Raw genomic sequence first — 14,826 nt, 5'->3', positions numbered from 1 at the left:
GATGTGGGCAGTGGGCCAAATCGGTCCGTTAAGCTCGGAACCGGATCTGGTAAGGGTGAGTATATTTTCGACTTTGATGAAAATTTTGGCTATATCTCCGACTTTGATGAAGATGAGCCAGGCTACGAAGAGGAAGAAGCCATGGAACTTCCCAAAAAAGATGTAGGGACGACATCGTTCATCCGAGCAAGCAACACGATGTCAACGAGCACGACGATAGCCCAAGAAAAGCGAAACAAAGTTTGAGATAACTTCGATATTAAAAAACAAGGTATGAACAACTCTTTTGATGTATGTAAATTTGCAAAACGAGATATTATTACAAAACGGGTGGTGGTACATGCACTTTGAAAAAATATTTAGTTAAAGTACATAAACTTGGCCCTGATACGCTACAAATATTTGTAGGGAACCAACACAACAGCAAATTGATCCTTCAAATGGTAAAGCTTTAACAATTACAAAAGAAATTTCTCGAAAAACCATCGTAAAATTTGTTACCAAATGTTGTCAACATTTTATCATAGCTGAACAAGAAGGTTTTGTTGAATTTACTAAAACGATTCAACCTGGTTTTCACAATATTTCTATGCACACACTTAAGAAATATTTCTTTGATATTTATAAATAATATAAAGAAACACCAAAATCGCATCTTTCAAATATTTCTTGTAGAATTAGTTTGACAACTGATATTTGGACTAACTTGAAATATGAATCTTATCTTGTTGTCACATTTCATTGGATTGATGAAACTTGGACTATGCAAAAACGACTTTTAGTGCTAGATCATTTAGAATCGTCAGACAACGTATGCACTATATCTAGATATGTTTTAAATGTTGTTAAGATTTATCACATAAAAAATAAAATAATTTCAATCACATTATATAATGCGAGTGTCAATACTTTTGAGACTAAATATCTTAAAAATTCACTAAAACCGGTTTTAGATGTCAATTTTCTTCATGTTAGATGTGCATGTCATATTATCAACTCATGTATTAAATGTGTCTGTGATGAGCATATGTCCACTATAATAGAAAATTTTAAATTATGTGAGAAATTATTACATGAAAAAAGACATGGACGTGATTGGAAAACAGTAATCGAATCAAACGAAATTAAACTTAAAAAATTTCATCTTCATGTTGAAACTAGATGAAATTCTTTATATCACTTGTTTCATACTTTATTACGTTTTCAAGATTTAGTTACTCCATATTAGAATAATATTGTGGTAACGCTGACTGACAGACAATGATTGAAACATTTTGAGTAAATGTGTTTTTTGTTAGAAATTTTTAAAGAAGTAACCGAAATATTTTCTGGCATTAATTACCCTACTTCAACCATGTTTTTACATTTGTTTTTCAATATGTTTTATAAATTTATTGAATATCTTTATGATTCTATCATGCGTGATTTTGTTTCAAATATGGAAAACAAATTTTTAAAATATTGGGAGAATATCTTAATTGTGCATGATTTAACAACATTACTTGATCTTAGTCAAAATCAAGGAAGATTAGACGTGTTTTTCGAATATTATGCTAAATTTCTTCGGAAGAATGTTGACGATCAAAAGAAGTCAATCGTGCATTCTCTTCAAGAATTGTTTGATTTGTATGCTAGTGAACAACGTGATGAACCGAGTGCACAGCCGGAGGAGAGGCCGACATATAAAAGAAAACGTGGAGCACTCAACTTCTTTCAAAGTTTGAAACGACAAAAGTTCAAAGCAAAATCGGTGATAACAACAAATTACAATGAGACCAAAATTTATCTGTGCCAATATAATGCAGAGAATTTCGTTGTTCTTGATTGTTGGAAAGTAAATTCTCAAATTTATCTAGTGTTAGCGACAACTGCAAGAAATTTATTACTCATTCAAAGTTCAAGTGTTGCTTCTAAATTAACATTTTCAGTACGTGGAAGAATCATTGGTGAACAAAGAACTAATTTAAAGTCAGAAACACTTGCTATGCTAACATACCTACATGATTAGTTTGCAACCGAAAAAAGAGTAGGATCACTGGAGCAATCGATGAATTTCAAAGCTCAAGTTCTGACGAAGATCCGAAATATTCAAAATATATTTTAATAAATCGTGATGATTTTTAGATGTTCAATTGTAATATCAATGTTTCAATTATTTTATTTTTATGATTAGTCAGTATTATTTCAACACAAAAATACTAAATAAAAAATGTTCATTAATAAAATTAATTTTATATTAAAAATAATAATAATAGTCGGACATGAAACTCGAAACAGGTTCAATCCAGATTGGAACCGATCTAAAAATTACCGAACCGATTCAAGATTGGATTGATTCCGGAACTGGTTCCAACCGATTCCGACACCACCCAATCGGAACTGGTCCGAAACCGTGGAACCGATAAGATTGCCTGACAGAATCATACGAGATATATTTTATTAGTCATTTCATTAATTTTAAAATTAAAATTTATATCTAAACAAGACCTCAGAAATTATTATTGGTTAATAACTTTAAAGTTTCAGTATATCAAATAGTATTCATGTGTATTTTTTTTATGTATATAAATATCTTACTCGATCATATGTATAAAGGGATACAAATTAAATCTACCTTTGTAAATTTTTTCTCGTCAAAGTTGAGTAGGCTACCTTTGTGCATTTATCCATGCTTGCTTGTCATCAATGTTGAAATCATCGTCGACACTAGGATTCGCTTGTTTTTCTTCATCTGTATTCAATTCTTCAAGAAAGTTGTCCCCAGTACTTCCTGTTCCACTTGGATTTCCACCAGACACACAAGTTAACAGTGTCAAAATGCACTTAATGATATCCTTCCTTCCCCTTAATTATTCTCTAATTGGTTCACCAACAGCTTGAAGGAATACACCAGCTGGATCAATTGTTCAAAGGGCTTTGATAGTTGAGACATATTGGTACAGTATATCATTGGTAGAGGCACCAGCAGTAAGTAATCGATATTTTAGAGAAACGATGAAAGAATCAGCAAGCTTTGAATGTATTCAAGGCATTGTTTTGTAGTGTTTCATATGCAAAATACTCTAAGTGCAGCTGTCATCGGTTGGATAAAATACCTGAGAGTTGCATATATGGGTTTGGACAATCCTTCCCCTTGAGCTGTAGCTTTTGGGGTTGGGTTCTTAACTACCTGTATCCATCCTTTAATGGAATCTATCACTGAAAACCTAAATTCATCACCAGCCAGATCATGTACTTTGGTTTGTCCAGAAAACAGCGACAAAACAATGAGAACAAGAATATTAATTGAAGATAGAACCACAAACAAAGGAGATCATGAGAGATTTTATTAAGATGCTGCGATTTATACATTCAAATATGTTGTCACAGTCTACAATTGGAAATAGGAATTTAGATCTTAAAAAGCATAAGATACTAGCATCACTTCTTGGAGATCAGCCAAAACAATTGCATCATTAGAACATTTCTTTTGCTAATTAATATTGTGATTACACACATAAAACCTTCAATAGAAGAAATATAGCTGATCGTAAGCATCTTCAGCCATTGAGGTAAAGCCAAGACTCCTAAGATCACGAACAACCACACCAACATTCCTCACAAAATCACCAAAATATTTTCACTCGGATGAGTTCCATCACTATCAATTTCCCATGATTTGAAGTCTAGGTCCATTCTATCCTCTACCTTAAATTCACCATCGCATATAGCTGCCCATTGCACATAAATCTTCTAATCTTCCTTTAAAGTACCACTGAAGTACATCTATGAATACAATTAACAGAAATAACACAGATTAATAATACGGATGATGCTTCATTGTTAAAGATACATGGACTAGAAATAACAACCAATGGCGGAGCCAGGATTTTAAGTCTACTCGGATAAGAATTTTTAACGAAAATAAAATAATATGCGACAATTAAAATAATTAGATACATGATCATTGTAATCTAAAAATGTTTCTCATTGACAAGATTTTCAATATTTTTGTTATAAAACTCGTAAGATTTGAAAACTTCGGTCAAAACTTTGACAATGTAATATTTTATATCTCCATTACCTTGCAAAGAAATTTATGAAGCTTAAATAAAATGGTTATATCTAAATATTTCTTAACTAAAAGATAAAAAGATTACCTGAACAGACATACCATATCAGTGAAGATGTGATTTATGATTATTTAAAGTATAATATTTATTAGTTACAGAATCTTAGTCAATACTTAAATAAACTCTATCTCTCTCAATACCGATCAGATTATAAGGTTACAACTTTTTTGTTTCAAAACACTCTCGGCACAAATCATAATTATGAGATAGTGGATATTTTCTAAAAAATCTCATGACAAACTACATCGAGCTCATAATTTTATAGCTGACACTTCAAATGATGCATTTCATATTCCATGAGGTGCTCTTTCTTAAGCGATAGTATAAATCTTGTCAATGTCGAACCATTTAAAATATTCTTTTGGTTCCAAACCACAGCTAAGTATAAGTAGGAAATGATGCAAGTGAAGCAAGCTTCTGGCAAAACTATGAGTTCAAATAGAATAAGACGAGGTCAGCTCAAAAATGAATACTGATGCATTTATAAATTGGGATTGATTGAAATGATACCTTGAATTGATTTCAAAACTCGAAAAAAACATAAGATTTGAGGTGAGGATTTGACCCAACTTTGTATAAATATATAATGAGTCACTACAACAAATATGGGTTTTCCCGGCGCCCATATATGCTATTCGCTGCGTACAATGCACCCTGCACAACTATAAGCTGTTGAAAGTTCGAAGATAACAACGGCGTGTATCGCGCGCGGCACATAATAATTTTGGCGGCGTGCAATGCGCGCTGCGATTCGTATTATTTGTGGCGTTCTATGCATGCTGTCATTAGTAGTTTACCACGGCGCGCAATACACGACGCATTTAGTATTATTCACGGCGGGCAACGTGCACTGTTATTGATGTTTATATTCAGATCATTCACAACATGCAATTTGCACGCTGCAGTTAAAGTTATTCACAACAAAAAGTATATGCTGCTCATGAGGGGTTTGTATTAAGATTTTTTATGACATGCGAGATGCGTTCTATTGAGGTGTTTGTATTAAGTTATTCACGATGAGTGCTACACGTTTCATTAAGGTTTATTCACGACTTGCAAATCGTTTTGTTAATAATTCATTAATATCATGAAATAAAAGTGAAACGTAAAAATTTAAACACAAATAATTATCATAACATGATCATCCAAGAGGAATAATGTCTATTATTCATTTTCTAATAAGAGAAGAAAAATTTAAAAACATAACAATAGTTCACTTAGTAACATGATTGTTATCCAAAAAAAATGTAAATATTTCCAATCAGTAGAATCTATATCAGTCAGACAAAACTATAAGTTCAGACATCCATGCGACTGTGCTACCTATTGCATCGTCGAGATAAAGCATTTCATCATTTGGTCGTATCAAGTCTACCTTCTCCACCAAAACTTTATCAACCCAAACTTTCCAGCAAGACCCTCCAAGAGGAATGTGATGCACTTTTGCTTTTGGATCTGTTGATGCAACTCGACCTTCTGCAACAACTTCATCACCACACCAATGAAGTAACTTACATTTAGTATTATCATGGATACTTTCGGTATTCACATTCTTAAATTTTGTCTGCATATAATTAAACAATAAAAGATTATTAATTATTTCATTTTACTTAAGCAACAAATTTGGTTTAGAAGTAATACAATTTAAAGATATTTACCTGAACAATTGCTACATTTTGTATAATATTATTAACATTACCAATTTTTTTTGCACCATTGATATCACTACTACTGCCAATATCATTCTCAATGCGACTACTAATGCCACCACTAGCAACCTAATTTTGACACAAAAATTATGTCAATTAATGTCACAATGTAAATCCAAGAATTTAATTGTACATACTTAACTTATTTCATCTAATATTGGTTAAATACTAACCTGTTCTTGATCATTTTGTTGCCTCATACTTCTGAGAAATATGGACCTCATTTCTTGCATTTCTTGTTGAAAGTTATCCATCATACTTTGAAGTTGTTTAATAGTTCCTTTTTGTTGAATACAAGCACCAACTTTCGATGGTGTAACTCCAAAGCCCATCCCACGCACTCTACCTCGAGCTTCCTTGTCAAATACAAGGCTAATTGCATCATCGGCAATGTTAGTTGTATTTAGAGATTCGGGTGTACGTTCTTCTATTTCTCTCTTAAAAATATAACAAAGATATATTTTTTGAGTAAATAACAAATTTTTCTAACTTTCTGCAAATAACAAAGATATCATAGATTTATTACCATTTTCTCTTCAACAACTTGTGGAGTATAAGTTTCACCATGGAAGACCCAGATCGTTTAAGAAGGATCGAACCCATTAATAATTACGTGATCATACACTTCGTCAAATTTCATATACTTCTTATTTTTGCAACGTTTGCAAGGACATAGGATTACTTCTCGTGTTTTGGCATAGTTCCTAGTTTGTGCGATAAATTTTTGAACCCCTTCTTCATATTCGGGTACAAGCCTTGAAGGCAGATGAATCCATGCTTTATCCATTTCGTAAATAACCAGAACTCTAACATACAAATATATGACTTCAAATTAAAAGAATATTTTAATATTGGCAAAGTAATTCAAGGCAAAGGGAAAAAACAGGAGCCAACTTCTTATCTCCAGTCAAATAGGATGCCTTGTTTTGTAGCAAAAAGAATTGTTTAATAATGGTAAAGTAATTCAAATTTCATCATTTTTTTTCAAAAAAAAAAAAAATAGTCCCAGATTAAACAATTAGCCATTGGGATGTTGATATATGAATTTTGTATCAATCTCCTTTGAACGTACTGCAATTGCATCACAATACAAATACCCTTCAAGAAAAATACAGGAAAAGATTAACAATCGAAAATTCAAATGCGAGGAACAAATGAGAGGCTATTACTGCATATTCCCGTCTAGTTAAATAGTGATGAGGCGATAGTAAAATTAGAACATTTTACTCAAGAAACAAAGAACATCAGCAGAAATAATCCAAAGTTTGGTCTAAGATGCTCTCCGCTCCTTCTCTTTTTTAAAGTTTGGAAACAATAACTTGATTGCATTTTAAGGTAAATTAACGTTTGATTGGAAACAATAAACAATCAAGCACTCATAGGTCTATGCTATACGAAACCTACAAACTCAGGCAAACCCCTAATTAATATACCAAAGCATGATAGCAAGAAATTCTAAATGACAGTTATCATCAATTGTTTTAAATGCCCGTACTAGATTGGAACATTTACAGTGACTTAGCACAAAATACCCACAACAAAAAAACTGGGAAAAAATAATAATTTCGGTGACCTGCCCGAAGGAGTTGTCACCACTAAAATTGTGATCCAAATCGAACAATCCAATCAAGAATGGAAAAAAGAAACCGAGACCCAATTCACCACAAACCGTGACCCAATTCAATTGTGACTCAGCTATGACCATGTGTTCCACAGTTCAATCGATAATTGACTTGAATTCACAACAAATGTGACCCAATTCACAACAAACCGTGACTCCTACAAATCAATGAAATCAAGTACCACGGATTTGGAACTTACCGGAGATGGAAGCGTCGTGTAAATCTGAACCGTGGCACAAATCTTTCACAATTCTGACTGTAAAAAAAAATTAAGGAAGGATTGTAGATGAAAAGAAAGTTATCACGCGGCTGAAGGAGAGAAAAGGGAGGATTGAGCGCGAGATTTGGGATTTGGCGCTTATAATATTCATCTGCATCTTTGATAGGAATAAATATAATAATTCTTTTTGAAAACAATTAAAAATAAAATATAAGCTTTATTTCTTTAAAAAAAATCTGCATGTTTTGTACGAATAATTATAATAATTCTTTTTGGAACAATAATAAATAAAACATAAGCTTCACCTCGATATTTGGCTTGATTTGCCAAAATATCAATGTTCACATATTCCAAAAGTTTTTGTTCAAATTAGCTTTATCATCTAGCAACCTAAAAACGTTTCTGGAATAGTCATATTTATTTATTTATTTATTTTAAATATATCTCGGTGTATGTCATCGTAGATTAATGAACCACCTATAAAAATAACTACATCTGTAAACCTTATTATATAAATTTCATTGATAATAGATAAATACTACCTTACACTATGGTTGCTAGCTACTGCGCTCCAATCTCCGGTGGCCGGACATCACGCATCGGTTGCTGGAGTCGGGACGCAGAACACTAACGGGAGGAGGGGAAGGGTTAAGAGATGAGGATTTTGGGTTTTGAAGAAATCAATTGGGTTTCATATTTCAACACACAATTCCCAAATACTATTCAATTCTCAAGAAATAACATATATATTAATCATAATTGCGGAAGCGTACCGGAATCCATGAGTTTGCAGTCGATTTTCGGTGATGATCTTCAATCTTGCAGTTTTCTTCCAAAAACCAAAGAGTTCTGTTGATGGGAAACAGAACGATACGTTGTTCTGCAAAATTGGGACCATAACCCATTTTACAATTAAAACAAACTTCACTATTTCTAATTTGGTCCCTCAACAAATCAGAAATATCATATATGGTATCCACACTTAAATATCATGACATTTAAGTCCTCAAGTCAACTCTTATTCCAAATTAGACCACAGAAGTTTATGACTTATTTAATTGATGCATATAAACATTTATAATTACATTTATGGCCCCAAAATTCTAACAATCTCCCACTGGACCATATGTGTAAACTTATAAATGTGTTAAACTTAATGAGCTCAAAACTTTTGTCATCACAACAATAAGACTTCTTAAACAATCTCGTCCATTAATTATATCGACATAGGATCAATGCAGTCTTTGTTGTATCTATCACAACTGAACCATCAATGATCACACATATCAATACAATCAAATGACATAGATCAATCATGAATGTGTGGCATGAAAATTACATGCAAGGTGATCTATTCATGTCAATTTTCAACTGGTCCTTCTTTACCAAAGTGAGATCAAAACCTTAACTTCAGTTAGACAAAGTGTAAAGTAAACAATGAACTTTATTTCTGATCAGAAAATATCCAAATACATAAGTTTGAACAACAGAACTAAACATAAAATGTATAGTACAAACTCCCACTAGATCTAGACTTCATCAAACTGAATAACACCCATATGAGTGGTGTGCTCATGGAAAACATTAGGTGGCAAACCTTTCGTAAAAGGATCTGCTATCATGGAGTTTGTGCCTATGTGTTCTATCGAAATTTGTCCACTTTGTACTCTTTCTTTCACAACAAGGAACTTGATGTCGATGTGCTTCGCTTTTGTCGAGCTCCTATTATTGTTGGAATACAATACAGCTGATCTATTGTCACAAAACAATTTCAATGGTCTTTCAACCTCTTCTAGAATACGCAGCCCAATGACAAAATTCTTCAACCATATTGCATGATTAGATGCCTCGTAACATGCTATAAATTCAGCCGCCATGGTGGAAGAAGCTGTTAGTGCTTGTTTGGCACTTCTCCAAGAGATAGCTCCGCCAGCCAATAGAAATACATAGCCTGAAGTGGATCTCATGCTATCTTGGCATCCCGCGAAATCGGAGTCCGAATATCCCATGATCTCAAGATTATTCGACCTCTTATATGTGAGCATGTAATTACAAGTTCTCTTTAGATATCTCATTACTCTTTTGGCTGCTTTCCAGTGATCCATTCCTGGGTTGCTTAAATATCTGCCCAACACTCCGACAATATACGCAATATCTGGACGCGTACAAACTTGAGCATACATAAGACTTCCTACAGCCGAAGCATAGGGAATCTTTTGCATTTCTTGAATCTCGAGGCTTCCTTTAGGGCACTGTTTAAGGCTAAACTTATCTCCTTTAGCAACAGGGGTATTACCTGGCTTACAATCTTGCATGCCAAATCTTTTAAGTACCTTATCGATATAGCTCTTTTGCGATAATCCAAGAATACCTCGAGAACGATCTCGATGTATTTGGATTCCTAGTACAAAGGAGGCGTTACCAAGATCTTTCATTTCAAAATGTCTAGAGAGAAATTTCTTGGTATCGTTCAACATGCCTATATCGTTTGTGGCAAGCAAAATGTCATCCACATATAAGACCAGAAATATATGTTTACTCCCACTGAACTTATGATACACACAATCATCTACTACATTTACCTCAAAACCAAATGAGATAATTACTTGATGAAACTTGTGGTACCATTGACGAGAAGCTTGCTTTAACCCATAGATGGACTTCTTAAGTTTGCAAACCATATTCTTTGGATTTCCCAATACAAAGTGTTCTGGTTGCACCATATAGATTGTTTCCTCAATGTCACCATTGAGAAAAGCTGTCTTGACATCCATCTAATGAAGTTCCATATCAAAGTGTGCAACAAGTGCCATGATTGTCCTAAAAGAGTCCTTCGATGAAACTGGAGAGAAGGTCTCTTTAAAGTCAATCCCATACTTTTGAGTATAGCCTTTAGCTACAAGACGTGCTTTGTACCTTTCCACATTACCTTTTGAATCCCGTTTGGTTTTGAAGATCCACTTACAACCAATGGGTTTCACACCTTCTGGTAATGGGACAAGTTCCCAAACTTTATTGTCTTGCATTGACTTATACTCTTCACTCATTGCTTCGGCCCACTTTTGAGAATTTGAATCTTGCATGGCTTGACGAACGTTGATTGGATCATTCTCAGCCATACCATCATTTTCCTCATGTTCTTGGAGTAGCACTATGTAATCATCCGGAATAGCGCTCTTCCTTTCTCTAGTGGACCTCCGTAAAGACACTTGTTCTTCAGACGCTGGTTCTTGAGGTTGTTGAGTTTGTTCGATTGGGACTTGATTGACAATGTCTTGTTGTTCTTGTATCACATCCTGATCAATTACAACATTATCAGTATCAATCATAGGAATATGAACTATTTCCTCTTGAAGAGTAGTTGGAACACATTCCTCCTCGAACACAAAGTCTGTTACTTTATTCTTCCCCCCAAACTCAATATCCTCAAAAAATACTGCAGTTCCCGTCTCAAATATATTCTTTACTTTGGGATCATAAAATTTATAGCCCCTTGATCGCTCAGAATACCCAATAAAGTAGCTACTGACTGTTCTGGAGTCCAGTTTCTTTTCATATGGTCGATATGGTCTAGCCTCAGCTGGACATCCCCAAATATGAAAATGTTTTAGACTTGGCTTTCGCCCTGTCCAAAGCTCATAAGGTGTTTTAATAGCTGCTTTAGTTGGTACTCTATTTAGAATGTAAGTTGCTGTTTTTAATGCTTCTCCCCAGAGTGACTCTGGTAAAGTTGAATGACTGATCATACTCCTTACCATATCCTTAAGAGTCCTATTTCGTCGTTCAGCTACACCATTCATGCTTGGTGAGCCTGGCATGGTGTACTGCGGGACGATTCCACATTCCTCTAGGTATTGAGCAAAAGGTCCTGGACGTTGTTCCCCTGAACCGTCATTTCTACCGTAGTATTCACCAACACGATCAGATCTGACTTTCTTAATTCTTTTGTCGAGTTGATTCTCAACTTCAGTCTTGAATGACTTGAAAACGTCCAATGTCTGTGATTTTTCATGGATAAGAAATAAGTATGCATATCTAGAGTAATTGTCAGGATCGGTTATGGGGGCCCCGACTGAACATCAGTTACGAAGCTGTGCATCAGTCGTTGACCCTTCTGACTAATCTACCAATGAGCTGCAATAGCTCGTGTTCTAAGAATAAATACACCGATGAATTAGATCGAGTTTGGTTAAACAACTAAGCGGAAGACACTCAAAATAATCCTTCGTTAAGAAAACAAACTGATCAATTTTATATATCTTGTGCAACTGGTTAACTGAAGAAAAGAAGTCAGTTAGAGCTTATATCAGTTCGGTTATGGACAGATCTGAACTGATATCAGCTGGACTGATGAAACAATTAAGAACAACACAGTTAAACAGTTAGACTGAAAACAAAACACAAGATATGTTTATGGATGTTCGGAGACTTCAACTGCTCCTACGTCACCCCTTCTACCTCCTCGGGTAGGATACACTAGAAGACTTTGATTTATACAAACCTTTGTACAAACCCACCCAGCTTAGGACTTACCCACTGCCTAACTGAACTCCTAGTTCTAAACTGAAGGCATCACCTTCCAGTCAACACTTCTTTAACGTCTATGTGAGAAAGACTACATACACATGTTTTACGTCTGTGTGCAAGACGGAATCTGAGATGATGAGTGAGTGTGTGTGTGTGTGTGAGAACTGATCAATGAACACTACCCGAAAGTGTTCTCACACACTGAGGGAAAAAGGCTTCTAATCTAAGCTGATAATACAATGAAGTGTTCCCTCTGGGCTGATTGCTTCTAACAAGCTGATATGTAATAAGCGTGCCCTTGTTCTCTGTTCTCGTTTTTCTCAGTGTTAGTCTTCACTGAACTTCAGCTTCTATTTATAGGCGTTTGGCTGACCGTACAGTAAGACTCAATAATGTGTCCGTTGCATTTTGAATTTGTTCCTCGACATCTTTCCGGAACTTTTGGCTTTAAGCTCTGATGCAACGTCTCTTATTGTACTGTGGTAGTACAATAGCTTTTGTACCTTCGTGCTTAGCTGGATTCCATTATTAAGCTTGTCTTGATCTGCAACTGATTGACTCTGACTGATGCTTTCAACTGGTCAGTTGAACTGGTCTTCTGTTGGGCTGGTGAAATCAGTTGAACTGATTTCACTCTTTCAGTTGAACTGGTCAGCTGGGCTCTTCATCAGTTGAACACTTCATCAGCTGGCCGGGCTTCTGAAGGTCTTCTGCTGAACTGCTCATCAGCTGGACATTCAGTTGAACTAGTCTTTCAGTTGGCACTTCAGTTCTACTGTTTTCAGTTTACGCGATCAGTTGGACGTCTTCAGTTAGCATTCCTCGACAGCTTTAGTTTTGGCTCGTAACTGATTATTTCAGTTCCAGCTTACTGCACACTAAGGTAGATTATTAGAAACAAAATAACAAGTTTTGTTAGCATCAAAATTAAGCAAAGATTGCGAACTTGAAAAGTTCCAACAGTAATCATCAATGAATGATACAAAATATTGTTGACCATTCCAAGAAGGTGTTGGAAATGGTCCACAAATATCAGTATGTATCAATTCCAATATTTCGGTGGCTCTATATGCACCCTCTTTCTTTCTTTTCGTCTGTTTGCCTTTGATGCATTCGACACAATTGTTTAAGTCTGTAAAATCAATGGAGTTCAAAATTCCATCTGATACAAGTCGTTCAACTCTATTTCTAGAGATGTGTCCTAATCGCTTGTGCCATAATGCACCAGAGTTTTCATTATTAAATTTACGCTTAGTACCACGTGATTCCACATTTAGGGTTTCAATATAAGAAGCATTTGTTTCAAGCATATATAGACCGTCATAAATTATAAGTGAACCGGTTCCAACAATATTAGAATTAATAGATAACCTAAACATATTGTTTCCAAATGAACAACAATATCCTAATTTGTCCAAACTAGACACAGAAATTAAATTCCGTCTAAACGACGGTACAACAAAAGTATCTATTAAGTCCAAATAATAACCAGTACTTAACAACAATCTAAAATGCCCTATTGCTTCCACTTCGACCGACTTGCCATCACCTACATAAATGCATCTTTCAGCATCATTTGGCTTTCGGTAGCTCAGGCAACCCTGCATTGAAACACTTATATTATTAGTAGCACCGGAATCTAACCACCAAGTGTTTCTTGGTACTGAAGCTAAATTTACTTCATGACATACCAAACTTGAAAATGTACCTTTCTTTGCACGCCATGCATGGTACTTAGGACAATCTTTCTTGACATGATCATCCTTATCACAGAAGAAACAACCTTTCTTATCCTTATCTTGCTTTTTTTTCTTTGCATATGGACCTATAACAGCCTCATTCATTCTTTTCTTGCCCTTGTCTTTAGAGGTACTTGCATAATGTGCACTTTCAGTCTTGTCTTGCTTCAATCTCTCTTCCTCTTGAACACAATAAGAAATGAGCTCATTAAGAGACCATTTCTCCTTTTGACAGTTATAACTGATCTTGAACTGACTAAATTGGTTTGGAAGAGAAATCAACACTAAATGAACAAGCATGTCTTCCGACAATTCAAGATTAAATGCCTTCAACTGCGATGCAAGGTGGGACATTTCCATAATATATTCTCGGATATTTCCCTTGCCTTTATACTTCATGAAAATCAAGCTCTTCAGAATCGTGCTTGTTTCCGCCTTATCGCTTTTGGCAAAGCGCTTCTCAATCTCATCGAGAAAATCCTTAGCTTTGGTGACACTGTCGGACACCGCACCTCTAAAAGCCTCAGGTATGCCGCGTTTGATGATCATAAGACTCATGCGGTTAGAGCGATCCCACCTCTCACATATAGACCTTTGTTCAGAAGAACTAGAATCCGTAAGAGCGGCAGGTAGCTCTGTCCTGATCGCAAGATCTAGATCCATGCAGCCAAGAACAATAAGAATGTTCTCCTTCCAATCCTTAAAATTTGTCCCATTAAGGATCGGCACTGAACTTAGATTAGCAGATATAGTAGCAACTTTTGCTGAAAAGAGAACATAAAAATAATAACATAATTAACATGCTCATCTCAAAGAAATTAAAATAAATGGCAAATCCCATCTCAAGATACCTAGTGCAATATCAATATTAAAATCTTTGGACAATAATATTATATG

At 34.9% G+C, this 14,826-nt stretch overlaps 2 protein-coding genes across 5 annotated transcripts; both read right to left on the bottom strand.

Annotated features, from left to right (window-relative positions):
- Nucleotides 1-5,259: 5,259 nt before the first annotated feature.
- Nucleotides 5,260-7,818, bottom strand: LOC140833312 (uncharacterized). Of its 4 annotated transcripts, none has more exons than XM_073197688.1 (5): nucleotides 7,643-7,818; nucleotides 6,348-6,627; nucleotides 5,995-6,258; nucleotides 5,771-5,890; nucleotides 5,260-5,676 (listed from the first exon to the last, which is right to left on the bottom strand). In XM_073197688.1, the coding sequence occupies exons 2-5, from the start codon at nucleotides 6,348-6,350 to the stop codon at nucleotides 5,389-5,391; spliced, it is 675 nt and encodes a 224-aa protein (XP_073053789.1). In that variant the 5' UTR covers nucleotides 6,351-6,627; nucleotides 7,643-7,818; the 3' UTR covers nucleotides 5,260-5,388. The 4 variants fall into 4 exon arrangements, with proteins under 4 accessions (XP_073053789.1, XP_073053788.1, XP_073053790.1 ...); XM_073197687.1 differs by having other exon boundaries at nucleotides 5,995-6,193; XM_073197689.1 differs by having other exon boundaries at nucleotides 5,995-6,177.
- A 5,339-nt stretch (nucleotides 7,819-13,157) lies between these two features.
- LOC140833311 (uncharacterized) lies at nucleotides 13,158-14,510 on the bottom strand. The gene is made up of 2 exons (XM_073197686.1): nucleotides 13,899-14,510; nucleotides 13,158-13,791 (listed from the first exon to the last, which is right to left on the bottom strand). The coding sequence occupies exons 1-2, from the start codon at nucleotides 14,485-14,487 to the stop codon at nucleotides 13,763-13,765; spliced, it is 618 nt and encodes a 205-aa protein (XP_073053787.1). The 5' UTR covers nucleotides 14,488-14,510; the 3' UTR covers nucleotides 13,158-13,762.
- Between the last annotated feature and the right edge of the window lie 316 nt (nucleotides 14,511-14,826).

Source organism: Primulina eburnea, chromosome 6, assembly GCF_022965805.1.
Source record: "Primulina eburnea isolate SZY01 chromosome 6, ASM2296580v1, whole genome shotgun sequence".
In the NCBI taxonomy this organism is placed as follows: Eukaryota; Viridiplantae; Streptophyta; class Magnoliopsida; order Lamiales; family Gesneriaceae; genus Primulina; species Primulina eburnea.
Note: the sequence above shows the minus strand (reverse complement) of the source record. Positions and strands in the feature narration are given on the sequence as shown.